The sequence below is a fragment of the Peromyscus maniculatus genome, chromosome 11 (genome assembly GCF_049852395.1).
Source record: "Peromyscus maniculatus bairdii isolate BWxNUB_F1_BW_parent chromosome 11, HU_Pman_BW_mat_3.1, whole genome shotgun sequence".
Lineage (NCBI taxonomy): Eukaryota > Metazoa > Chordata > Mammalia > Rodentia > Cricetidae > Peromyscus > Peromyscus maniculatus.
In genome coordinates, this window is record NC_134862.1 from 16,557,733 (window position 1) to 16,585,674 (window position 27,942).

The 27,942-nt window shown below is 41.4% G+C and overlaps 1 protein-coding gene across 1 annotated transcript in view; it reads left to right on the top strand.

Annotated features, from left to right (window-relative positions):
* LOC102912016 (contactin-associated protein like 5-1) overlaps positions 1-27,942 on the top strand; it is a 922,425-nt gene that overhangs the window by 598,489 nt on the left and 295,994 nt on the right. The window contains exon 12 of the mRNA XM_076547187.1: positions 8,714-8,833. Coding sequence (XP_076403302.1) covers positions 8,714-8,833 — 120 coding nt within the window. The remainder of the gene's footprint in view (positions 1-8,713; positions 8,834-27,942) is intronic.

Below are 27,942 nucleotides of genomic sequence, written 5' to 3' on the forward strand. Positions count from 1 at the left end.
AAAATATGTACTGAGAAGCTAAAGCTAATAGTACACTGGGTAAAGAGTTTACCATGTACTCATGAAAAAAAAATGAGTTCTAATTCCCAGCACCCACAACCAAGAGTCAGATATAGTGGCTTGCACTTACAATCCCAGTGCTTGGGAGGCAGAGACAGGTGGAACTCTGGGAATCACTGTCTAGACAAATTGCTGAGCTTCACGTTCTGTCTCAAAAACTAAGGTATACCAGTTGACAAGTTGGTTCAGAGGGTTAAAGTGCTTGCCAAGTCTGAAAACCTGAGTTCGATCCCCAGGACCCACAAGATGGAAGGAGAGAACCAAGCCCAGCAAGTTTTCCTCTGACTTCACATGTACTCCGTGGTATTGGGGTAGACAGCGAAGAGAGTGACTGAGAAAGACACCTGATGTTAATCTCTGACTAATACATGCACAGAGAAATGGACACACACACACACACACACACACACACACACACACACACACACACGCACGCACGCACGCACGCACGCACGCACGCACGCACAGTTTCTTATTTGTCTCCATAGTTTTACAGTAGGAATATAAATAGCGAAGCTGCGAAACTATAGCTCTGACCTTGGCACTTGAAAAGGTGAGGTCTAAATAAAACTATTTTGCTGTCTGAATACTATCATTACCTCTAATAAGAGAGAACATCACAAGGACGTTTCCAATTGTACCTTAGGCAATCAATTATCTGCCAGAACTATGCTCAAACTATTTCTCTCAGATATGAAACCATGGATCCATCTGCCCTGTCTGGTCACATTATCTATCTGCTCTGTTTGGGTAGAAATTTATCCTGAAGAGCCCCAATGTGTCTACCATTGTCCTTTTCACTGGGGAGTGCAGTGCTTTGCATGAATTCCTGATAGTAACCCTTAAACAGCAGTGCTCACTTTTCTGGTTGCTGTTTTTAACACAGACACACTTTGCTGCCTCAAAAGCATCTTTGTGTGCCTAAGAATTGAATCTCCTTCTTGATGAAGACATGTCATTGTCTCCTCTCTTAAGAGTTAATGTTGGGCCGGGCGGTGGTGGCTCACACCTTTAATCCCAGCACTTGGGAGGCAGAGCCAGGTGGATCTCTGTGAGTTCGAGGCCAGCCTGGGCTACCAAGTGAGCTCCAGGAAAGGCGCAAAGCTACGCAGAGAAACCCTGTCTCGAAAAACCAAAAAAAAAAAAAAAAAAAAAAAAAGAGTTAATGTTGGGCTTGCCTATATCCTGGCCATGGGCTAAGTCTTAGCAAGGCAGGTTCTTAAGCTCTGGCAAAGATGTAAAAGGAAGAATTGTTTCTTATTTAGGTAATGCTCTTGTTCTTAGAATCCCTACTCCCTAGTATAGTTGCTATAAGCTACAATGAGGTTTGTGTGGATCTCTGGGCATTTTTGAGTTCTAAGAAAGTTTTCCTTTCTCTTCTCTTTTGCCTTTCTCTGTTGGATATTGGCCGGAGTCTAAGGATGTGTTCCCTGGTGCTCAGGCTTTCTCATTCCTTCTCCAAAGCTCCCCTTACTACCATGTGGCCATCTGCCATGATGTGGCTAAGCTCCATGTCTGCTTAACTCAAACAGAATGTTTTTTTTTTTTCTTTATATTTTCCATTCTCCTTCTCTGAGCAGCTACTGAGATTTTTAAGCTTCGCCTGCCTTGGGGATTTCCTTTTTAAATTTTTTTCTAAACATAATATTTTTATTGATTATTTGGGAATTTCATAGAAATTCTTTGAGCTTCCAATTAAATCCATTCTTTAATTATTTTATTAAGGATGCTACTAACCCCAAGAGGAAATCTTGATTTCCCTGGCATCATTTAATGACCACAAAGAGATTCCTCTAAAACTCCAGTAATATTATATGTGTGCCTTGTAATGGGTAGCCATTCCAGCTTTGGTCTGGAAGTTCCAACCCTCAATGAGGGTTTGGTAACTATCACACCTACAAGGTGGGGCCAAGAGAGGGCCCTGAAGACCTGAGATCTGAATGCACCTCCTTCTCTTGTTTCCTGGACCCTGGTTGCTGGAGGTATACTGAACAGGGTTCTCCAGAGAACACTGCCAGACTGCGCTGCATCTTTCCCAGACCCTGCAACCTACCTATCCCTTCATTTGTAAGTTACGCCACTAAATAAATCTCCCTTTTAACTATGTGGAGTGGCCTTAATAATTTCAACAATAGTGCCTATTCATGGGAGTGCTTGTATATGCAATCACATGTGCATAAGGAGGTCAGAAATCAATGCTCTCCATGTTACTTTTTGAGACAAGGAATCACCAAAACTGGAGCTCTTCAGTTCATCTGGGATTACAGGCATGCACTGTCACGCCCAGCTTTTTACATGGGTTCTAGCCATCAAGCTCAGGTCCTCACACCTGTATGGCAAGCACTCTACTGATAGCCATCTCCAAACCCTACCAACAGCTGCCTTTTCATGTTCTTTTAGGCACTCAGTTTCTCCACAGCAGAATATGCTGTGATTCTCCTGTGGGTATCTTCCTGTGCTAATCTAGAATATTCAGAGAACACAGAAGGTCATATTTTGTGCACTGGTTGGAAGAAATCTCTTTGGTTTGAGTACTACTGGTATTGCAGAGGCAGAGATTTCCATAGAGTCTATTGGCTTTCTTCAATTAAGCTTTTAGCAACTATGGGAACTTTTAACTAATAGTCATTAATTGTGTATGTTTAAGTGTGTATGTATGTGTTCATGTGTGCACATGTGTGTGCACATGGAAGCCAGAGGACAACCTTGACTTTTTCCTCAGTCACCATCCACCTTGTCTTTGGAGACACTTGCATGGAACTCATTAGATAGGCATGTCTGGTTGGTCTGGATCCAAAGTTCTTCCTGTCTACCGTCCCCATGCTCAGATTACAGGCATGTGTCACCAGCCCTGGTTTTCTCCTGAATTCTGAGGAGTTGAACTCTCATCCTTGTGCTGACACAGTAAACACTTTGCATGCAAAGCTACCTCCCCAGCTGAGTCGGTGATTTAGAAACAGAGAAAAACCTATGTACTCTAGGGATTTGTGGTCTAATGGGAGGCCAAAGCATTAGCATGTACAGTGATGGGGGCAGTAAGGGCGTCTGCTAACATTTACTGAGATAGTAGATGGTTTCCTAGAAGGAACCTTGAACTTCAGCCTGTATCAGTGAAATGGTTGTCTATTTGTTTGCTTGATAAAGGATTTTGTTCTGTAGCCTGGCTCTGCCACATATTCATGGATATCCCCCTGTAGCTAGAGTTTTCCTGCCTTGCCCACAGTCAGGACAAATCTTTGTCACCCGCCAGTCCCACAGCCGCTCAGACCCAACCAAGTAAACACAGAGACTTATATTGCATACAAACTGTATGGCCGTGGCAGGCTTCTTGCTAACTGTTCTTATAGCTTAAATTAGTCCATTTCCATAAATTTATACCTTGCCACGTGGCTGTTGGCTTACTGGCGTCTTCACAAGCTGCTGGTCATGGCGGCGGCTGGCAGTGTCTCTCTGCCTCAGCCTTCCGCTTCCCAGAATTCTCCTCTCTCCTTGTTCCACCTACTTCCTGCCTGGCCACCTACTTCCTGCCTGGCCACTGGCCAATCAGTGTTTTATTGACCAATCAGAACAATTTGACATACAGACCATCCCACAGCATCCCCCTACCATAGTTGCTGATGTGTCATCATATGCCACGTTTCCCAACTTGTTTTAATTAACAAAAACATTATTTTCAGAAATGATAAATACCATCATTTTCTTTGGAGTTACTTGCACTTATTTTTCCAACTGCCCTTCTACATTTCAGCCTTCCTTTCAATAGATTATTGTGCTGCATCTCCATTTTTAACTAATAAAAAATTAGAAATGTTGTTAGATGTAAGGTAGGAGCCAATCAGGCTCCACTTATCTGTAGTGTCAGGGCCAATGAAAAGCACTTTAAGGATAGCAGGTCTGGGAATCTGTAACAGGTGGTCCCAGGAAAGAAAGACTAACATCCCAAAGCAAAGCCACCTTTAACATTGACTCTGTGATATCTGATTCAACAGGAGAGTCAGAGGGTATGTCTGTTAGTCTGTAAACTCCCCAGTTGTTCGGATTCTAAAAGGATGTCAAGTTCTTCCCCCAAGGACCTCAGGTTAGAGGCATCAGTTAATTAAATGTGACCCTTCCCAATAGCTCCCAATATGTGAGTCACATGCTAGCAGGCTTCTTCCTCACTTTCTCTCAGTACAAGACACCTACCTCTTTTTACCATAAATGTCTTAAAGCCAAGGCTATATAGAAAATCTGTCTTGAAAAACAAAACAACAACCAACAAACCAAACAAACAAATCAAGATAGTAAAACAAAAGAAAAAAAAACAAGTGCAGGAAATAAGAGCAGGAAAAGGTTGAAGGGTTTAGGGTGCATAGATGAAAACCAGAGAGAAAGTAGCAGATCTGCAGAGGTAAATCCTTACATTGAAGTCACAGAACCTGAAGCTATAGAGAGAGTTCAGTGGGTAATAGTGCATTTGCCATAAAGGACTAAATGAAAATCTCCAGGACCCACATAAAAGCCAGAGAGTGTTTCTGCTCTGGACTGTCACAGGCCAGCTAGCCTATGGCTTATGCTGTGGAAAAACAAGGGACCCTAGGTCAACCAAGGAGAGAGATGAGGACAGACACCTGAGTTGGTCCTCTGACCTCCATATGCAAACCTCAGAATACTGTGTGGCTAGGTTTTATCAACTAGAACCAGGCTAGAGTCATCTGAGAGAAGGGGACTTCTTGTGAGAATGCCTCCTTAAGATTGGTCTATAAGCAATCCTGTAGGGTATTTTCTTGAAAAATATTCGACATGGGCAGCTCATTGTAGGTGGTGCTATCTAATGGCAGATGGTACTGAATGGTATAATAGAACAGCCAGGAGAAGCCATGAGGAACAATACAGTAAGCAATATTGCCTCATGGCCTCTGTATCAGTTTTTGAGTCCAGGTGCCTGCCTTAAGATCCCACCCTAACTTCCTTGGATGGTGAACTACAAGCTCAAGATGAATTAAAACCTTTCCTCCCAAAGTTGCTTTTGGTCATGGTATTTGGTTACAGCAACAGAAACCCTAACTTAAACATGGAAACTTGTGTGAAAAATGCAGACAGACAGACAGACAGATGGACAGACAGGCAGGCAGGCAGGCAGATACACACACACACACACACACACACACACACACACACACACACACACACAAGTACAATCTAAGAGACAACAAATTTACATTGTAAAATTATCCTAAATCTACAGAAACTGCAAGTGGCATCCAGTTCTGCAAGTGGAGTTGAAGATGTGAGTTTTATGAAAAACATAGCTCTGCCTGAAAACATAAAAGTAGATCGCCAGCCCCTCTTCAACCACTGTGAAGCTTTGCTCCCCTTCATGCCATACAGTAGAGGCTCCTAAGATCTTTCAGGTAGGATTTTTCCATCAGATTCTCTCCTGAGGAGGCCAGTGGTTCTACCTCAGGGAGCAATCCAGGAGCTTCAAAGATGGTCACCACCACTTTCTAGGAATTTAATCTTGGCTCATCCACCAGCTGCCTTGTCTTCTCCTCCAATATGGCCTGTATCCAGTTTAACTGTGAGCCAGAGATAGCCCTTTCTCCTTTAGGTTGTTTTGGTCAGGTGTTTTATAACAGCAATGAGAAAATTAACTAAGACAAGCATGAGTATCTGAATACCAGGAAGTGTCCATCCTGGGAATAACCTTAGGAATGGCCAGAAAGGGTAAAGTCACTTTCCCAAAGTAACACAGGTACTAGTTGTGGCCATACTGCAAACAGTTACCCACTTCATTTCTAGAGTTCATGATCTTTGTGAAATATTTACAATTTTATTGTTTTGGGGTATGTGCATGTGTGTGTGTGCATGTGTGCACACACATGCACTTATATGACTATATTTATGTGATTGTGTGTGTACTGCAGAATAAATGTGGAGGGTAGAGGAGAACGTGCAGCAGCTTGTTCTCTTCTTCCACCATGTAAGTACCAGGGACCAGACTCATGTCATTGGGCTTAGCAGCAAATGCCACCACTCACTGGTTCAGAGTTCTCAGCAGTCAGACAAATGCTCACATGCTGATTGGATGTAATTTTCCTTTCATGCTCATGAGAAAACAGCAGTGGCAATGTCTTTCATGGGTTTGTACTCCTATGACTGTAGGTGTGTTTGGAGATGACTACTCATACCAGTTGACATTCACATGTGTGGATGCACACCAAAGTGCATGACATAGATTTGGAAGATGATACTTTTCCAGGCCAGCACTTTACCAATGGAGATATCAGGTGTTAGAAAGAATATATGATGCATTTTGTGTTCAGTGTTTAGGGCACATACCATGACACTCTTATTTACCTCTGCTTCAGAAGGTGTACATGAATACCAGAGAGAGTTGTGTGAATATAAGTATAACCTTGAATTCACTCCAAAGAATAAAGAATTCCAACTCTCTCAGGCTTTAGAACTTGACTGGAAATGAACTATTTGAGGCACCCCTCACAGTTGATCATGACGAACGGTAGCTTCATATTCCTGGGATGGGACATTAGTCACAGGGGCAGAAGTCAGCTAGGGTGACAAGCTTGTACTCTATCTTGAATGATGTTAGGATCCACTGAAGTATTTTAAGCATGGTTAGGTGACATAATTCAATGCTCACATGCTTCTCTGAAACACAGGATTTTGTGTGAAGTATTAAATACAAATTCTTGTGCCTAAGATGGTTAATGTGTCTTTTAAGCCACATTGTAAATCTGTTAGTGTTGGTTTAATGAGATTAATATTTATCAAGTCTATAGCTCTGTTAAAGCTCCAAATTAAGTGACCCCTATGACCTCTTCCTGTTCTTGTATGAGCATGCAAGAACAGTGCCTGCCCTGGCTTACGAGCATGAGGACACAGGCTGATGGTCTTATTTATATCTCTGTCCTTTGGTGAAACCATGCTTGTTGACATACATCTATAAATTAGACAGCAATTGTTAGGTGAAGATGGATGAAACTAGATACAATATTATATCAGTTACTTTCCTAAACTTGACATATATAAATGTAAGAGAATGTCCCTTTTGGCTGGAGGATATCTCAATTGGTACAGTGCTTGCTTTGTAAGCATGAAGACTTGATATGATCCCTAAAACATCTAAAAACAGGCATGGTGTGCACATTTGTATCCCTCATGTTGAGGTGTTGACAGGCAGATTCTTAAGGCTCACTAGCCAGGCATCCTAGCCAAATAGGCAAGGAGAAAACAAAGTGGCTACTAGTTAGAAACAACCTCTGAAGTTGATTATTGGCATCACACAAGCACACAAATATATGTACACACACACACACACACACACACACACATCCACAAGACAGTGTCCTCATATTTTATTGCTAAAAGGACATAACAGCATATGTGAATTTTAAATTCACTAGCAAAATATATGTTGAACCATGATGTTGCTTAGAGATGTTGCTAGACGCTGTGATGCAATGTCCCATGACACATAGCCATGATTCTTAGAGGTCCTTTAGCACATTCTAGAAGGTAGACCAGTGTGTTGATGGTCCTAGCTTAGTCCACTGTAGAGGCATGGGGGCAGCATGTAAATCAGCCAACACCAGGGACAGACAGGAGGGGAGATTTTAGGATAGCTGTACCTCTGAGATGGGCCTAGAAGAATGAATGAATAAATTATAAAAGTAATGGTGTGTGATGGCTATCTTTAACTGTAAACATGACAACTTGAATACCCTGAGAAGAGAGTTTCAAGGAGGGGCTGTCTATACTGAGCTGGTCTGAGGACATGTTTGTAGGTTTATCTTAACTGGTGTGGGAAGATATAGTCCACTGTGGATGGTACCATTCTCTAGACAGGGGATCCTTGTTTTAGTTAGGTTTCTATTGCTATCATGAAGACATAAGGAAAGAGCTTATTTCAGGTTATAGTCACAATTTATAATGAAGGGGAGTCAGGGAAGGAACTCAAGACAGGAACCTGGAAGCAGGAATTGAAGGGAGGCAATGGAGTCATACTGCTCATGGTCTTGCTAACATGGCTTGCTCATCCTGCTTTCTTATGCCACACAGGACAATAGTCTGAAGGGTGGCATTGTCTCCACTGAGCTACACCCTTCCACATCAATCATTAATAAGTAAAATGCCCAGTAGAGTTCCCTACACTTCAGTCACGTGGGGGCATTTTCTCCTTTGAGGTTCTGTTTTCCAAAATGACTCCAGCTTTGTCCAGTTGACAATAGCCCAAGCAGCATAGTTTCTGAACTATTTGAATGGAAAAATTAAGCCGTGTATAAGCAAGCCAGCAATTAGACAAATGTGCATTTGTTTCTCTGTGTCCTTAGCTGTGAATGTGATATGACTGGCTCCTTCAGGTTCCAGCAACTGTGATTTCCCCACAGTGATAGACGGCAACTTAAAACTGAGGAAAAATAAGCCCTTTCTCCCTTATGTTGCTTTCTTGTCCAGGTATTTTATCACAGCAACAGAAATGAAACTATAATGGGCATAAGTTCATGAAGTACCAGAACACTGGGCTGTAAAGGCTTTGGGGCTGTACAGGAAGGGAATGGAAGAAGCATGAGAAGGAGGCTTGAGTATGAGTTACTGACCCCTGCAGAGGGATATTCAGAGCCAAGTAAAGTTTGCCTTTCTGTCTTTCCAGCCATCTATGAGCAATCCTGTGAGGTGTACAGACACCGAGGAAACAAAGCTGGCTTCTTCTATGTTGACTCTGATGGCAGCGGGCCGCTGGGACCTCTCCAGGTGTACTGCAATGTCACTGGTAAGGGCCATGATTTCCAAGCATGCTTAGTCTGCGCAACTGCTCGTGAGATGGAAGGGAGTTTCTAGAAAGGGACACCTGAGTGAATAAGATCTTACAGGACTAGCTTCAGTGGGAGAAGGATGCTGCCTTCACAAATATTCGGAATTAGCTTAGTTATTTTCAAGAAAAAGGGTAGAGGGGGCTTGGTAATGGTTGTGACACTATTCCCTGAAACAAGGATGAATCACCCACTGTTCTCTGTGGGGCTTGCCAAGGTCATCTTCTCTGTTAAAACTCAACAACAATAAGAAAAGGAGATAAGAACAAAATAAATAAACAAACAAGAAACAAGACATAAAAGTTAGTGGGAAGTCCTGATTCACACAGGGGAAAATTCGTTCATAGCTGGTTCTCTGGACTATGCATCTGGGTGAGTCCTACCTTCTTGAGCTTCAATAGTTCATCCATGAAATGGATTACACCAAGAAGCTGTAAGGATAGTAGATAATCAGGTGTGTTGGAGCAGCAAGTAAATACCTGAAATACAGCCCTCACCTCAAAAGGAGAAAGAGATGGTTTTTTTCAAGAACCAAACAGAAGTGATGCACAGTGGCCTGAGAACATAGATATAGGTTACCACAAATCCCATGTTCCATCATGCTAATAGTTTCATGATGATTTTTTGTAAATCAAGATATTTTTCTATATGCTAGTCAAACATCAGGTGGGAAGATTTCAGGAAAGCTGAACATCTCTGCTCTGAGCCTCACATGCTATCTGATGACTTTCTTAGACTTTAGGTTCATGAAATATAGGAGCCACTTAAAATATTTCAAGAGTACTTGCCAGACAGTCTCAGGAATGTTGAGTTATACACAGAGATGGGCAAAAAGTTACTGTTCAATAGGCCAGGATTTCCCAATAAATGTGCACTGGGTCTGCAACGCTTTGACTTGTCCCCAATCACCGATGTTCCAATCAATTATCTTTGTACATTATTCATTATATGTATAGCCTCTTTTTTTCTGGAAATTATAGTTCCCTTGCAAATCATCATCGCCATCATCATCATCTTCATCATTGTTATCATCTTCTTCATCATTATCATCTTCATCAGAGAGAATGTTGTCTATGGAATATCCTGAGAGCATATAACTTCTTTATAAACTAATTGCATAGGTTTAGAAATGGCATCTGAGTTTGAGCAGGTAAAAGCCCTTGGTGCCAAGCTCAGTGATCTGAGATCAATCAGTGGACCCCCACATTAGGAGGAGAGAACTGACTCCAACAAGATCCCCACTTGTTGTCTTCTGATTTCCACATATTCACACTGGTACCATATGACTTCCCCACAAGTACAATAAATGTTTAAAAGTGGCATTTCATGGTGAATTTACTTTGTAATACAATTCCACCTTCCCTAACATTGATGTGGTAGGTTTTTAAGAATTTAGCTTTGCCAGTAGTCCTTCTGTGAATGACGGTCATTAACTATTGGCATCTCCCCCGCCTCTCTCTCTCTCTCTCTCTCTCTCTCTCTCTCTCTCTCTCTCTCTCTCTCTCACACACACACACACACACACACACAGTTTATTTCAAGCCCTGGTCCTCAGAGATGCCAGATGCACCCTGTAATGAAGCAACAGAGTCAGGCCTCTTGTATGTCATGGAGTATTTGTGCTCCAGGCTCTTCAGTGGGGCAGCCTACTTATAGAGTTCTTTCTAGACAGATAGTGCCCAAGGCACTAAGGATAGGCAAGGAATGACACCATGGCTGGTCATGTGACAGTCAGCTTAGGGACGCAGCCATGCGATGCTGTAGGCAGAATGACACCATGGCTGGTCAGGTGACAGTCAGCTCAGGGATGCAGCCATGCGATGCTATAGGCAGAATGCAGTGGAGCCACAGCAGAGAGTGATGACACATACTATTTGGTCATTTTCCCAACTGAATGCCAAGAACCGGACACTGGCTGAAGAAAGTGCTAGGTAGGCCATGTTGTTGTTGTGGCCTTTCTTGTGTGTTGGTGTGTTTCCACAGTACTTCATCTAGTGAAGAGTGGCTGTCTGTTAGCTACGTTGTAGTTGCCCTGGAGCAGGAATAGCAATTGTGCTCTTTGCTGCTCTTGGTTGTAGTGACCTAGTTCTACTCAACAACTTAGTCTAGGACTGGGTTTGACAATATGTCCTGATTCTTTTCAAAATGTAACTCACACATAGCTTCTTAGTGAAAAAAATATATATGCAGAATTTTAGACTAACCTCAGAAATTCTAATTCACTAAAGGTACTTTTTCTAAGATTTCTAAGGTTTTTAGATGCAAATTCCCCTGACAATTGCTTTCTAAGAGGTGTTTTGGCTACAAGAGAAAGCGAAGGAGACAAATGCTTACTGCTGAGTAACAGGTGTCACATGTATTCAGGAGTTGGATGGCTGCCAACTGCTGAGTGCAGACATTTCAGGGAGTTTAACTGGAGCTTACAAATACCATCTCTGTTAATTCCACCAGAAAAATCTAAGCAAATAGTTTTTTTAAAAAAAAAATCTCCATCTTGTATGGAAGAAAGAGAATTTCAGAATTTCATGACTTGCTGCAGGTTATAAACCAAGCAGCTATCCACCCAGCTAGGACCATGAATGCCCTCTGGCCCAGTCATAATCCATATCCCTGAAACATTAACTGGAATTCTATATTGCATATATCTTTATCTTAATCAACATTTTGATTTTTGTTATAAAATTAATAAATGCTTATTGTTGAAAATCTAAAGAATGGAGAAATCTATAAAGAAATGCTAAAAACAAATCATAATCTAAAATCAAGATATTAAGTTACCAAATTCTTAGAAATGTAAATTTTTTTTTGTATAAGTGGATTATGCATTTAAACACAAAATACATTTAAATCACATATCTTTATTTCTGTGTCCACATTTAAGCTTTTTCCTATTACATTAAAACATACTTAGAATTTGAAATGTGTATATTAGAATAGCACAAAAAATTAAGCTCTCCAAAGTGACATATAAGAACTTAGAAGGCTTTATTCATTCATAACTGTGCTTTTGAACCCTGCCTCTCCTGGGGTTTATTGTTTGATAGTTTATCAATTGATGGCTAAACAAGGTGTAGTTAATCTTATGACTTGCTGATTTGGTGCTGTAGTCGTGGAGGAACTAGACTTTGGGACCTTTGTCTTGATGATACTGGTGAAATCAGTATTCCCCTCTTGGGGCTCCTAGTTTAATTAATTAAAGAATTTAAGAATAAAGTCAAAGAGAATCACTAGGAGAGTTTTATTATAGTTGAAAAGAAAAACATCTCAGGACAGATCAAAGTTGTACATCTCAGCAGTTGCCCAGAGACGGAGAATGGAGAAGAAAAGGAACAAATGTGCTTCTTGAATTAAGGAAGCATAGGGATAAGCCATGTCATGGCAGAAAGCCATATGGGGGGAGGAGAAATTCAGAGAATGGGTGAGGACAGCCCAGTGGACCAGAAGAAGCATATGTGACATCTGGTCAGCATCTGATAGAAAGAGACAGGAGAGAAGAAAGAAAAGCTAGGTCTTTGGTGGGAAGACTTGGCTGAGTGTTGTGGCCGCTTGTCTTATAGGGACTGAGCTGTAGCATGGAACTGTTGGAAAGAAAAGCACGGTATTTCTGTAAAGGGATAATTATTTCAGCTTCCTCTGGAGCACTGCCTATGGTGAACCTCCCTTCTTCCAGGTGGTGCCTGGGCTCTGTGATTGACTCAACTCACTAAAGTCTCACTGAATCTCTGGAGCCCAGAGATTCTACTCTCTTGACTAGAAGCTTTTCCATGATGGGCCTTTACTGGTGCCCTGATGCTGAGTCAATAGTTTAGATGGTCATAGATAAGAATTTCTGTAATGATGAAGAAGGATGAGCCTTTATTTTGGGAATCTTAAATCTTCCATGTTGTTAAATAGGAGTGGCTTGTGATGCTGTGAAACATGTAACAAAACCACCCAGAAAGTGTGACCTGAACACCAGGGTTTATGATGGCTGTTTTTACAAATACCCATAAGCTGAGATGGGAATTGAATTTTTAAGCTTTTTTCCCTCAAAGATCTGGTAATCTGGGAAGCAAGAGGACTATTCTCCAGATCTCCTTTCCCATCCCATCCCCAGCTACCAAACTTTATAGAGAATTAAAACAGAGGCAGCCAATCATTCCAAAGTTTAATCTTGGTCCTCTAGGTAGGTGGTCAGTCTTGTCACTGAGATTTTCTCCGACTGTACCTCTAATCACTGTCATGTTTCTCTGTATATGGTTGTTGTTCTCATGCTCCCAAGGTTCCATCTAGGTTTACATGTAACTCTGAACAAAGAATTATGAATATGCACATGTTGAACTATTTATAAACCATTAACAGTGTATATAACCTGCAGACAAAAAGTTGTTCACCATGTGCAATTGTAGATTCATTTCTAAAATATGAAACATAAATGTGTTCTTATAATATGAGGGAATTTGCATATTTTGTCAGCTTTTCTGATTTCCTGGTGAGCTTAGTTTAGGGGGCTGGGGTCCCAGAAAACTCAATTATCTGCAAAGCTATCCAGAGCTAGTAGATTTCAGATTTTTTTCTCAAGAATTCAAAGTAGAAATCTAAGAACCTGAGATGGTGGATTTTAGAGAGAAATTAATTATAGTTCCACAAATGGGCAATTGAGAGAGAGAAAGAGAGAGACAAAGACAGAGAGAGTCAAAGACAGAGAGAGACAAGGACAGACAGAGACAGAGAGACAGAGAGACAGACAGAGAAAGAGACAGAGAGGCAGAGAGACACAGAGAACAAGTAGACATTCTACACAGTAAGAATATGTTTCCAGGGAGCTACAAGGATGGGGCATTCTAAAGGACATACAAAAGAAACACATGTTCTGAGGGTAGAGTTTTGGCCTTCTGAAGTCAAAAGGTCACCCATTAAACACTTGTGCATTTGGTTTCATTGAATCTAGAAGAGACAAAGCTGGACTGTGCATTCCTAAAGTACAATATAGACAATTGTTGCCTTTGTGACTCATATGTCAGCATACGTTATCTACAGAGCAAAGTTAGCATGAATCTGGCAATGTACTGCCTAGTCACATGACATAGTCAAACATTACTTTGGGTGCTCTCTGTGAATGTATTTTTCTTTTAATATGGCTAACATTTTAACAAAGTGAACTCAAAGATGAATGTCCTCAATAATGTGGAGGGATCTCATGCAACTGAGTGACGGCCAGAAAAATACAATGGCATCCCTCCTTAAGAAGGAATTGACAGCGTGTGTTATGGACTTGAACTGCAGAAAAAAACAGAGTATCTAGCCTTCTAGCCTGCCAACCTATCCTGAAGATTTTAATCATATTAAGCCTTCATATTCTGTTTCTTAACCTCTCCAAACCTGCAAAACACACACACACACACACACACACACACACACACACACACACACAGCTCACTTAGTAGGCTGAGTACCTTAGTGAGTACCCTGAGGCTGGGATGAGTGTCTCAATTCTGTATTATTGTCTCATTTTGTGTAGCTATTCACTGACACTTATCACACTTTAAGAAAACAATCATTATTTACTGATATATTCCTACTAATCTGTAAATTACTCATTAAAATATATGAGGCAGATTGAGGGGGATGGCTCAGTGGGTAAATTACTTACCAGTTGTCTTAGTTACATGGTGAAAAAAACACCATGGCCAAGACAGTTTGTAAGAATGAGTTTATTCGGCCTTGCACTTCCAGAGAATTGTAGTTTATGATGGTGGAGCAAAGACATGGTGGGCAGCAACAGGAAGCTATGGACTTTACCTTGAGTCACAGGCAGGAAACAGAGAGAACAAACTGAAAATGGAGTATGGAACTTCAAAGCCTGCTTCCAATGATGAAATTCCTTCATCAAGGCCACACCTTCTAAACCTGTTCAAATAGCACCACAGCTGGGAGCCAGGGATTTGATTTCCAGAGCCTGTGGAGGACAAAGGACATTCTCATCAAATCACCACACCACAGAAGCAAGAGAGACCTAAATTCAGATTAAGAACATACATATGGGGACGGTGTCATACACCTGGAACCCAGGACCAAGTGGGGATTACATTGCTGCGACAATGGTGATGGAACACTGAGTGGGAGGGGCTTAGTGAGCAGTCTGTAGGTCACATGGAAACTACCCATGAGAGAGATTAGGGAGTTGCCATGGAACCCTGGTTAATTCTCACAAGATTGTTGTTATGAAAGTACAGACTGACCTCTCTTAGTCTCTTTGGATTCCTGATTCAGCATATAATCTCCCGTCCTCCTTCACCTTTGCCAGAGTGGGCACTCAGCTGTTTGATGTTCAGCCTCCAAACCTGTGATGTAAATAAAGCTCTTCACAGACCACCCTCAGGCGTCTTGTTTAAACAATGGAAAATAGACTAATGCAGAGTATGGCAAATCCTTAGCTCTACTTCTACACCTTTTTTGATGATTCCAGTGTACTGAACATAATGAAACCACTGCCAAGTTCAAGCCTCATTTCTCCCATTCTCCTTTATTCTATTCTACTTAATGTATGGTAGACTAAAGCCCTTTCTCGTTAAATCTGTAACAGTTTGGAGCTGTGGAACTGTAGACAAAATTCTAAACTGTCTTCTTAAATAAGAAACACAGAGCCAAATACAGAGTTAAAAGCCCAAGAGATCAGAGCACTAGCAAAGAGCCAAGACTACCTTTAGCTTACCACTCACCGCCATCCTTCCCCTGAGAGAGAGCTTCTCCCTGTGTGACTTGTCTCTTATTGCTTTCCTGTTCTGTCTTCTCATTGGCTCTAAGCCCAGCCACATGACTTCCTTGTCACTCCCTGTCTATACAGACCTCCTGGGCTCTATGGTTGGTATTGGGATTAAAGACTTGGGTCACCACACTTGGCTGTGTCCTTGACCACACAGAGACTCTGCCGCCAGCCATATGATCAGATGGCAGAATAAGAGCGTGTGCTGCCACTGCCGGGCTTCTGTTTAATGGCTCCCTTTTACCTCTGATCTCCAGGCAACTTTATTAACATACAAATAAAATCACATTTCAGCACAAATAAAATATTGCCATATGGAACAGCCTCAGTATTCAGGCATTTTTATTTTATTTTTTTTAGTTATTTAAATTTTTTTTTCAATTTTAACTGCCTATGGGTCATTCTTGGGATTTGCAACTTGTGCTCTAAGTCCAGAAGTGAAGCATGCTCTTCTGTTCCCCTTTCCTTCCTGTACTTTCTTCACTACCAAGCGTTTCCCAGTGCCTTTCATCTTCAAACATGGGAGAGGAATATGTTTTGAAGTTACACTGGAGTTTAAATTCAAAGGCTTGGATATCATAGTCATGCAACTTTGGACAAATTATCTAATCACTATAGATTTGGTTTCTTTATCAGTAAAATAACAGTGATAAAAGTGGTTGTCTTTCAAGATTAATGTGAAAATCTCAGTATATATGCTGAAATAGTTATTTCTCTCATTACTATATCATAATACCAGACAAACAACTTAAGGAAGCAAGGGTGTGTTTGGCTTTAGATCCTGACAGGTTGGCAGTTAGTATTAACCCTTGCACACATGAATCCCAATTCTTCTAAGACAGGCAGTCTTGAAACAGTGATGTGATGTTATGTAGTGACTGAAGAATCAACCCTCACTGATGCTCACAGTTTTCCCCATGACTGAGAGCTATTTATCTATCCTCACCCTAAGGATAAAACAATAAAGTCTTCACCTGTTCTAAATGGCCAAGATATTTCTAAGACTCTAGGAATCTGGAGAGAAGTTTTCTGGAATAAAATTCTAATAAGGATGAAACATAATTAGAGGGGTGAGAATCTCTGACCATATTTCCTTAGAACTCAGATTGTAGTCAGTTTGTGTACTTCTAAACCATTTTCCTAAGGTCTCAGTTTACAGTCAGCTTTGTGCTTTTTTTTTTAATGGTCATGGACACTTGATTAGCTATTAAAATATATTTATCTCCCAGCTGCACAATTTTTCTGTTGTTTAGTAAATTCCATATTTATGTGTAAAATTGTTTTGACACATAAATATGTGTAAAAACTTACACAGTCACTTACAAACACATTCCCTTTCTATCTCAATAGAGCCGATGCCAGTTTCACACATGTATATAATATACAGGCATTGCGGGGAGTTTACAGAAAATGTTCAGACAAATCTCTAAGCAAAACTTGTTTTTCATTCTCAAATAGTTCCTAATCCATTTCCAAGGCCCCTCTATAGTCTCCCAGTCTCACACCCTGGCTATTATGATGCTCCAGTTCTCTCTGCTTTGGCCACAGCCTCTGTTGTCATTAAAACTCATCAAAGCATGCATAATGGAGTAGGTAGAGGATTGTGATTGAGGTCTCTTCAATATTTCTAGCCGTAGTTGTGAAGAGTGATTGTGGGTAATAGATAATCATCCCGGCTATTGAAAGCAAGAAAGAACTGTGTCCACACAGTTTGGCCTCGGTTGTTAGCCTTGCTTCCTGAAGTTAGGGCAGTGGCTATGATTTACTCCTGTGTACGTACCTGTCTGTCAGTACAAGGTGAATGAAAGTCATTGAGAACATGAGAAGGAAAGATACTAATGGGCATTTTTTCTCCTCTTCTCATACTCTGAGTGTGCTGCAAGCATTGGACATACACATTAAAGAACAAAGTAAGTAGAACTCAGGGTTTTGTGTCATGGTATTTGTAATGCATTTTGTGCTGGCATCTTCATACTGACTTCATTCCCAAGAAATATACTTGCAACATACACACAGACACACACTCATGGATATATTCTGTCACACTCAAGCATACATATTCCTATGAGGACACTATGCACACACATATGAATACATGGAAATATAGATATATAGGCACACACACATATACACACAAATGTGTGAGGGCACACACAACAGAAAGAATGTGTGCTTTCTATTGCTCTACCAAAGATTGACACAAGAACAAGATACACCAAAGTCTAGGTTTCCTTTCTTAAAATCATCAGTTGTTTCGTCATCACTGCAAGATTGCTGTTTTCAAGGTGTGGAGGAGACAGTACAATCCGTAAGGTACATGCTTTGAAAACACGAGGATCTAGTTTTGATTTCTAATACCTTTACAGAATACTGCTGGCACCTGCTTATAATCCTAGCATTTGATCTGGAAACAGGATCAAATGACTCCCTAGGGCTCACTAACCAATCAGTCTAGCCCAGTAAGCAAGTTACAGGGCAATGAGAAACCTGGACTCGAATAAACAAGGTGGACAGTGTATATCCTAAGGAACAGTATTCAAGTTGTTCTTTGCATCCACACACATGTGCATGCATGTGCACATGTGTACATAATCACACATACAAAATACTGTTGCCAAAACTATTCCTTGAGTTGAGACCATATATTGAATATACCAAGTACTTACCCAGGGAGGCATGCTTCATTGAAGGAGCTGTAATAGTTTCTATTTCATAAATGCATTAATAATTCTAATGGGTAGAAAAACAGGATAGCAACTACAGCTATCAAGAACTGGAGCATTTGTCCTATGTTCTGTGTTTTCTGTGGCAGGAGGCCAAGATTTTCTATTGGTGTGCATTCACATGTATTGGGCCACTGCTCTACAAAAATGATGATGAGCCACAGGAAATATAAAAACAACTTTTATATTTGGGGCTGGGGATGGCTCAATCTGCAATATCACTGCTATATAAGCCCAGAAACTTAGTGTGGATCCCTACTCTCCACATAGAAACTAGGATGGGGATGCAAATATGTAATTTCAGTCTAGGTTGGCGGATAAAAACAGATCCCTGGAGCTCATTGCCTTGCCATTATAGCTGATCAATGAAACTAGATTCAGTGAGAGACTGTCTCATAAAGCATGATTGAATACTGTTGAGGGAAGAAACCCCATCTGCCAATTGCCACCACACATGCATGTACACATGCACATACTGCCATGTGTAAATGTGTATACACACATACACAGACAGACACACAGACAGACACAGAGAGAGATCATTAATAAAGCCCCAACTTTGCTTCATACTGGCTAGTATTGAATTCTTTTCTATGACAAACCTAATAGTCCCAGTTAGTTCTAAGCTGAGATCCTTAAAAGAGTAAGGGAACTCCTCAGGCTGCTGATGGCAACAAGGTGGAACTGTGCCTCTGTCCCCTACCCTGGAAAGAAGGACTTCAGCTCCCTTCACGCCTGCTCAGTGACAGCCACTCTCTGCTATTTCTTATGTGTTAATCTATTGACCCGACAACAGGCAGCAAGAACAAGCAAACTACTCACAAGAAACGGAGCAAAGTATATGGAGCAAGTGTCTTGATTTTGACACACAGACAATAATTATAATAGACAAGATATGATAATTCAAGGGATGTAGTAAGTGTAGACAGTGTTCTGAGCATCTCAGCCAATGAGGACAGTTCTCACATCTCCACATGGATGTCCTTCTGACATGGTTAACCATGGGTAGGAACTTGGAATTTACCCTGGCAGAATTGGAAAGGGATGAGATGCTCTAGTCAAATCTGTGTTTTTAAAGGGCCATTCCTACTTAGGGTGAATTAGGAGTCAGGGTGAAGAAAGCTGACTATTTGGACATTCTTACTACAAGGGAAAAAATAACAGATTCTGGGGATGTCAGAGATTGTATCATAATTATTTCTCCTTAGTCTCTGTTTCTGTCTGTGTCTAGGGGGCAGTGGAGTAATTTTTCATTACATCTATTGTACTTGTGTGCATGTGAGTGTTTGTGCAGGTGTAGAGGTCTGAGAACAACTTTCAGGAGTTAGATTTCTCCTTTTGCCATGTGTATCCCAGGAATTGAACTTGAAAACAAGTAATTTGACCCACTGAGCCATCTCACTGGCGATGCTATCTTAATGTAGTGTAGATTTTAGCATGGAGGTTGAGAGAGAGAGAGAGAATAGGACACATCCAGGTGTGAGTGTGGGCTTCTCAAGGAGAATAACCACCAAGTGCCTTAGTGTTGGCCATATGGACTATTTTAGGAGCTCTTAGGCTGCATCTCAAAGGGTCGTTAACAGACCCCATCTACTTTTGTTTTTGCTAAGTGAGATTATAGATTGGGTGTAGACATTTCTTGGAGGAGATTATATTCTGAAAAGCTAAACCCAGGAGAAACTAGGCTTGCACAAAGTGTTCTGGTAAGAATCTTGGAAAATTGTAGCTTTTCAGGAGGAAGAGAGAAAGGCTTTCGGCAGTTGTCCATTGTGCTGGAGTTCTTGCTTCTTCAAGCATCAACTAGTTCTCCATGGTGAGGGACTCTTTTCCCTTCTCATATCTGTTTCACTTTTTCTTGACTTTCTGTCCTGCCTCACTTTCATCACTGTACTTACCTTCCTTGCAAGCAGGACCAGTGTCCTCATGGACGGTAGGTTTAGCTCATCCTGGGAGAAGTTTCAAAGCGGGCTTCCTGGTGAAGATTCACTCATGAGTGACTTATGTGCTGCAGCTCACTTGCAGTTTAATGGCTTGGAATAATACTAGTGTTGTTGCTTCTTTGAATCACTCGGACTTGTACTGTGGCTTTCATTTCAGAGGGGCATTTTGATTTCTGTAATGAAGGGTTTTCCAAGAGCTCAGGAACAGTTATCCACCAGTTAGACGAAGCAGCATTTTATGCATCATGCTGTTACCTGCAGTCTGGATCACACAGGGCTTCCATGAGGCTGCTCTCTCAAGCTAAGTCCAGCAGTGGATATTGTCACCATGTGTGGAAGCCTCGGCTTTGAAGTGGTCTCTCTGGGCTAGCAGCAGACAGCATAATCTCCTGCTAAATTGAGCCATTAAACAAAACTGCTAAGTCATAAAGCTGTGGCATTACCCTGAAATTAAAGCACTGTCACCTTCAAATTGCCAAGAATTTTAACAGCCACTTAGAGGAATTCCTTTCACACATCCATTTAGCATGGCCTGTTGATTCCAAGCACACTGATGAGCAGAGGAAACCCGTGTGGGATGTTCAGGCCTGGGGCTCATCGTGTTTTCATGCTTCTCCTCTTTATTAACCCACAAATTTCTCAAATCCTTATTAATCTCTCATTTATTCATGTATTTATCAACTCTCTATTTATTTGCTTCCTCATATATTTTTGATGTGCTCAGTTATTTATGCTTTACTCAATTATGCAAAAATTAATTCATGCAAATTACTTTCTATTGTTGACTGAGTTTGGCACCAAAGTTCACAGAGTAAATAAATTTATTCCTGTCCTTAAACTCATAAGGAAAAATAAATTAAATTATTAAATTACATTAACTTCTCTGACTTATTTATTTATTTATTTATTTATTTATTTATTTATTGGGGTGTGTGTGTGTGTGTGTGTGTGTGCGTGTGTGTGTGTGTGTGTGTGTGTGTGTGTGTGTGTGCATGCTTCCATGTGGTGAGTGTTGTTCCTTGGGTGCCACCTACTTTTGTTTTTTAACAAAAACCTGGGTTTCTCATTGGCCTGGTGCTCACTAATTCAGCTGGACCAACTGTCAACAAGCTCCAGGGATTGTCTTGCCTGTACCATCCCTGCACTAGCATGCATGGCTTTCCTTGTCAGTTTCTAGTGATGGAACACTAGTCTTTCTGCTTGCAAGGAAAACACTTTACCAACTGCACTATCTCCCCAAACCTCAGACTGTTTTGTGCATCTCTCAATAAATTATGTATTTGTGAATTCTTGTTTACTTGCTTCCTCATTTATTTTTATGGATTGAGTTTTTATGCATCATTCCTCCATGCAATTATACAAAAAATAATTCACACAAATTATATTCTAATATTGACTGATTTGAGCACCAAAATCACAAAGTGAGTAAATCTATTCTTGGCCTCACAAAAACAAATTTGAGAGAAGACAGGTGCAGTCCACAGATATTTTAGATCCAGTGTGGAAAACAGTGGGAAGCCATCAATGGTACAGAAATAGAACACAAAGAGGAAGGGATTGGGGAAAGGTATGCAAGGGGACAAGAGCCATGCTCCTTCATGGTGTCTTTGAATAGCTGCCTTTGGATCCAAGTGTTATGTATATGTGTTTAAGGGTTTCTATGTATGTGATATATGTGTGTGTGTGGATATATGCATACATATGTGTGTGAGCATGTGTACCCATAAGTATGCACAGAGATTAGAGAAAGACAACAGGTGTGAGAAGGCCTCCCTTGAACTTGGAAATAAACTAGTGACTAGCAAGCCCCTAGGTATCCTTGACTCTGCCCTCCACAATGTTGGGGTTATAGGCACAGGTGCATGGCTTTTTGTGTGGGTACAGGGGATTTAAAGTCACCTTCTCAGCTTGGCCAGCAGGTACTGTTTACTCAGTGAGCCTGTTCCTGCCCCTGAGCTGACTTTGTAATAGAAACAACTGTTATTTACAGAGCAACAACTAGCCTGAGGTGCCGTGCTCTGCATTTCACAGTGGAGATGACACTGTTTCCCGAGTACCTGTGTGAAGAAGATACATTCTCTCCATTTTAACGAGGAAGGTACAGGAATCTCAAGTGGCTAAATATCTTGCCTAGAGTTGAATCTACCACTGAAGTTGCCAGGTTGTGACTGTCAAGCCTAAGTGCTCAGGTTCAAGCAACACAGAGAGTCTGAGGCAAAGAAGGGCTCCTGTGTCCTAACATGTACATTCAGCTTGCACCGTTCCTTCCCTAGGTTAGCAGACCCTCAGAGAGGACTGCAAAGGGCAGAGGTCTCCAGTGCCCACTCTGCATCCTTCATCATCACTTTCCTCTTCTGTAAGATAGATGTGATCAAACCTCAGCCCAGGGTTCCTGAAGAGTGAATGGGAATAATATAAAGCTGAGGTTCTTGATGTTCTGTTGTCTATAATGAAAGAGCCGAGAGCAGGGTTTAAATGTCATTTTCTAGCTCTGATCCTGGTGTTGTTTATTCAGTAAGTATGAACATGAGTCAGAAACACTGTGTTCAGCATGCTATAATGGTCAGTGTTTTTTTTTTTTTTTTTTTTTTTTTTGAGACAGGGTTTCTCTGTGTAGCTTTGCGCCTCTCCTGGGACTCACTTGGTAGTCCAGGCTGGCCTCGAACTCACAGAGATCCGCCTGGCTCTGCCTCCCGAGTGCTGGGATTAAAGGCATGCACCACCAACGCCCGGCAATGGTCAGTGTTGATCGTCAACTTGTCAAATCTAGAATCATCTAGGACACAAACATCTGGGCATGTCTGAGTGGGAGTTTCTAGATTGCTTTAACTGAAGTGGGCTGACCCATGCTAAATGTAGAGGTGCCATTTGGTGAGCTGAGGTCCTGGATGAGTACAAAGAAGCAGAAGGACTGAGAACCAGCATTCATCTATTTCTGCGTCCTGCCATGGGAGTGATGCAATCAGCTTTCTCAAGCTCTTTTTTTTTTTTTTTGGTTTTATAATTTAATTTAATTTTACATATCAGCCACAGATTCCCCTGTCCTCCCTCCTCCCGCCCCCTGCCCTCCCCCCAGACCACGCCCCATTCCCATCTCCTCCAGGGCAAGGACTCCCCTGGGGATTCAGCTCAGCCTGGTAGATTCAGTTGAGGCAGGTCCAGTTCCCTCCTCCCTTCACCCAGACTGAGCAAAGTGTCCCTGCAAATTGTCCAAACAGCTCCTGCTACCATGTCTTCACCACGATGGTGGTCTACCATGATGGACTGCACCCTTGAGCTCTGAGCCAAAATAAAGCCTTCCTTCTTTAAGTTGCTTTTAATATTTTTTCCCATTAAAAATGGAGATAGTAACTACTACACAAATTTGTGGGCTTTGGAACATACTTCTTAAAGGCAATAAGCCCAGTGTTGAGGACTTAGTGAAGCCCCTACTTTATTCATTTTTCCATTGTTAAGGGAGCCTTTCTTAAGCCTTGAGCACAAGGTTGTCATGGCTGGACCTGTATAGTTCTTTTCTGTGCAGATAAATGGAGTGTCCCTAGTTCTAGGGACAGGAGAAGCCAACAAACATCAATCAATACGATGGTTTGTGTTCTGTTAACTGCAAGCATCCATGCACAAAGACCCCATGTGCAAAATGAATGAAGTCAAGAATGAAGTCACCCAGCCCTTATATCAGTTTCATTCATTCACTTATATTTAATCCATTTACTTATGTAGATGTTTTCTAGCTATGGAATACTGTCCAACTTATTTAACTTATATGATGTTCAACTACCTCGTGGGTATAAATAAGAGTAGTTATTCTTTCTTCAATGGATGGATGTACAAGTTAAGTAAAATTAAATGAGGAGATGGATCAGATGCCCCTGATTCAGCATGTAGCAGTCTCTAAAATTTGCTGAAATAGTTTCACAAGGCTAGGAGTATAAAGGTACAAAATGAATGTAGAGGTGGGACTGACCGAGAAAAGCTTCCTGGGGGCATCATGCTTCCATGTGTTACCCACTTGTCCATGACTACTTATGTGCCAGTAATCTCTGTAGATAAGGCTTTCCATAAGCAGCTGTCCTGTTTGGAATCACTCACACTTGCTTCTAAGACCCAACTAGATAGTGAAATGTAGACCTAGGCATAGCAAATTAATTGCTTGCAGCCAAATGTACCATGGAGATATGGTACCCAAGGATGTGACTGCCATCATTGCTGCCATCAAGTGTTTCACTGTGCTGCTCGAAGGAATCAAATGTGTGGTGCACAATGAGGCCAATACTGATTGTCATCTTGTCACAACTTAAAATATTGATGACAAATCTCTGGTCATTTCTGTGAAGAAGTTTCCATATTGGAATGATTTATGTGAGAAGACCCACCCTAAGTCTGAGTGACACCATATCCTGAGCTGGTGTCCTGGACTGAATACAAAGCAATGCAACTGAGAACCCACATTCTTTTTCTGCTTTCTGATTGCATGTGCAGTGGGACCAGCTGCTTCAAGCTCCCACTTCAGTGACCTCCCTGCTAGGGTGGCTTGTACTTGGTTAAGGTTCACTGTGCCCTGTGTGTGCTAAACCACACAACCACCAATGCTGATGGACCATGGGTCCACAGTTTGACCTGAAGTACGCCAAGGTCTTTGGCACTCTGGTTTGTGGGTGAGGCCATAGGATAGGTTGATATCTGTGAGACCATGGCTGCCCTGGAGAAGTATTACACAGAAGGAGACATCAATGCCTACTAAGGCAAGGATGACAGAGAAGAACAGACATCCTCTTGGAGCCTATTCACTATGCTTATTGCCAAGTCCTTCCCAAACAGCCTCTTTGAAAATAAAATTTGGGAGATAGTTGTCTCCGAGCAAATAAAGAAAAGGAGAGATGAAATACCAGCATCGGGAGTGAGTAAGGTCATGGATGCCTTGTCTGAGGGCTAGAGTTTGCCAAGGGATTCCCACAGAGGGATAGAGTTTAGCTGTATGAACATTATGAACATTTTTTCCTGTTCAGAAGAGACAAGCAACAAGGTCAAAGGTACCTCCCAGAATGCTTGTTTGTTCTTGCTCACTTTTGCTCTGAGCCCTGAATTCCAGGGAGAGATGGGGAATCAAAGTTAGTTCAGACACCTCAAGGAATGAAAGAGCCTAGATTTAGTGTCAGCTTATGATTTTTGTTCTGTGAAGGGGGAAGCAGAGAAACAATTCACCTGGGGATACTTTCCCTATTGCTCTTTCCTTCTATGGATTATTTTGGTCTGTTTTCTGTTGCTGTCACAAAATACCCAAGCTTGAATATTTTCTAAAATAAAGAAGTTTATTTAGCTCACTGGTTTTGTTGTTAATTAATTAAGCTTTTTCTGGTTTATTCAGAACACAACAGGTGTCAGAAAATTGGTGCCTGTGTAAGATAAGACACAGCATGAGAGAGAAAGCAAGAAGGTGTGTCAAAGAAACCAAATTCCCTTTGTAGGTTCCTGCAGTCAGTTCAATCCTGTGAGATGGAGAACTTTCTGCAATGGGAGACTATCATTAAGCCTACCTCAAACCTAATCACCTCTCTTAAGTTCAGAAGATCCTAAAACATGACCCCACTCTTAGGATATCACAGGATATAGTGATATTGTGTTCCCCAATATAGTGCACCCTAATAAACTTATCTGGGGATCAGAGATCAGAACAGCCACAATATTAAACATAGAGGTTAGGCAATGGTAGCACACACACTTTTAATCCTAGCATTCCAGAGGCAGAGATCCATCCGGATCTCTGTGAGTTCAAGGCCACACTGGAAACAGCCAGGCATGGTGACACATAACTTTAACCCCAGGGAGTGATGGCAGGAGGCAGAAAGGTATATAGGGTGTGAGGACCAGGAACTAGAGCCTGCTAAGCTTTTAGGCTTTTAGCAGCAGTTCACCTGAGGCTTCCAGTTTGAGGAAACAAGATCAGCCGAGGAATTGGCAAGGTGAGGTTAGTTGTGGCCTGTTCTGTTTCTCTGACCTTTCAGCATTCATCCCAATACCTGGCTCCTGTATTAATAAGACCTTTAAAGATTCGTGTCACAACAGGAGGAAAACGAGACTGTGGCACATGAATCTTTTGGGGACAAATCGTATACATGAAATGCCAAGTGCGGCCTCTTGACACAGGAGTCTTGACACAGGTGGTGCCCACTGTGCATTCTTAGTATGCAAGTGTTTGCAGGTTATCTATCTATCTATCTATCTATCTATCTATCTATCTATCTATCTATCTATCTATCTATCTATCTATATATCTATCTATCTAAAGTTCATCAGAAATGTTGACTGCTGTCTGCTATAGTTAGAGTGTGAAATGTTCTGTACATGCTCATATGATTGAAGACACAGTGCTGTTTGCAGAGGCTCCAGAATCTCAAGAAGCAGAATCTTTCTGGAAATGAGTTACTGGGGAGATGGTCTTAAAGGTTGTAATCCAGCCCACTTGTAGCCATTTCTTTCTGCTTTGTGACCACAGTCGTTATGTAGCCAGCTGCCTCACGCTCCCACCACCATGGCTTCTCTACCATCGTGGACCAAACGTGTGAGCCAAAACAATCCTCTCCTCCCTAAGCTGCTTCATTTCAGGTCTTTACCACAGAGACAGGAAAACCAATACACAGTCAAAGGAGGCATTTCCAAAGTGAGAACGCGGTGCCACTTTCATTTCTCTTGTGTTTTATACCATTTTGGCTCTCAGGATAATTTCCCTCACCCTATCTTTATCCAAACACTTCTTTTTAGCTCCTTTGAAGTGACCTTGGCCAGGACTATATTTATGGGCCTTTGATCAAATCATGTATCTGTTGAATCCAAGTGAATCTTTAACAAAGTGGGTTGGTTTGAATCTAGCTTGACACTCCCTAGCTGTGTCAGGTTGTTTGATTTAGGGGGTTTAATTTTCCTCTTCCTCAGTGTCTTCCTCTGTTATTAATAATAAACCTGTTTGTAAATTTATGGTGAAGATTATATGGTATAATCAATGTAAACCACAAGAAAAATACCTGACACTGTACATCAAATAAGAAGCACACTTCTTTTCATATTTTTGTTCAAAATTCAAGCAATGTTTATGTTTTGGATTTGTCTTTCAAGACCCATTATTTGCTTTAAACATAAAAATTCATCACCTCCTTAACTTCTTTTCTTATATTCTCTCTTTCTCTCTCTCTCCCACTTTGTGTTTGTGTTTGTTTGTCTCTATGTCTTTCTCTGTGTGTATGGTACATGGTGTGTGTGTGTGTGTGTGTGTGTGTGTGTGTGTGTGTGTGTATGATATGTGTGGTGCAGTAGAGGGTGGGGATGGGGAGTAGGGGTGGTGCACGATAACTTGTTCATGAGGGTGTGCATGCATATGTGGGTGAGCATACATATATGTGCATAAACATGCATAAGTAGAAAGTCAACATTAGGTGCATTTCTAGAACACTCTGCCTTAGTTTTTGAGATAATAGTTTCTAACCAAACCCAAAGCTGATTACTTCACCTTGGTTGGTTGTCCACTGGACTCCAGGTCAGTTTGCCTCTGCCTTCCCAGGACTGACTCTGGAAGTCCAAACGCAGGTCTTCATGCTTATGCAGCAAGTACTTTACAAAGTGAGCCGTCTCTGCAGACCCACTTTTTTTGTTTTTCCAGTGTCTAACTT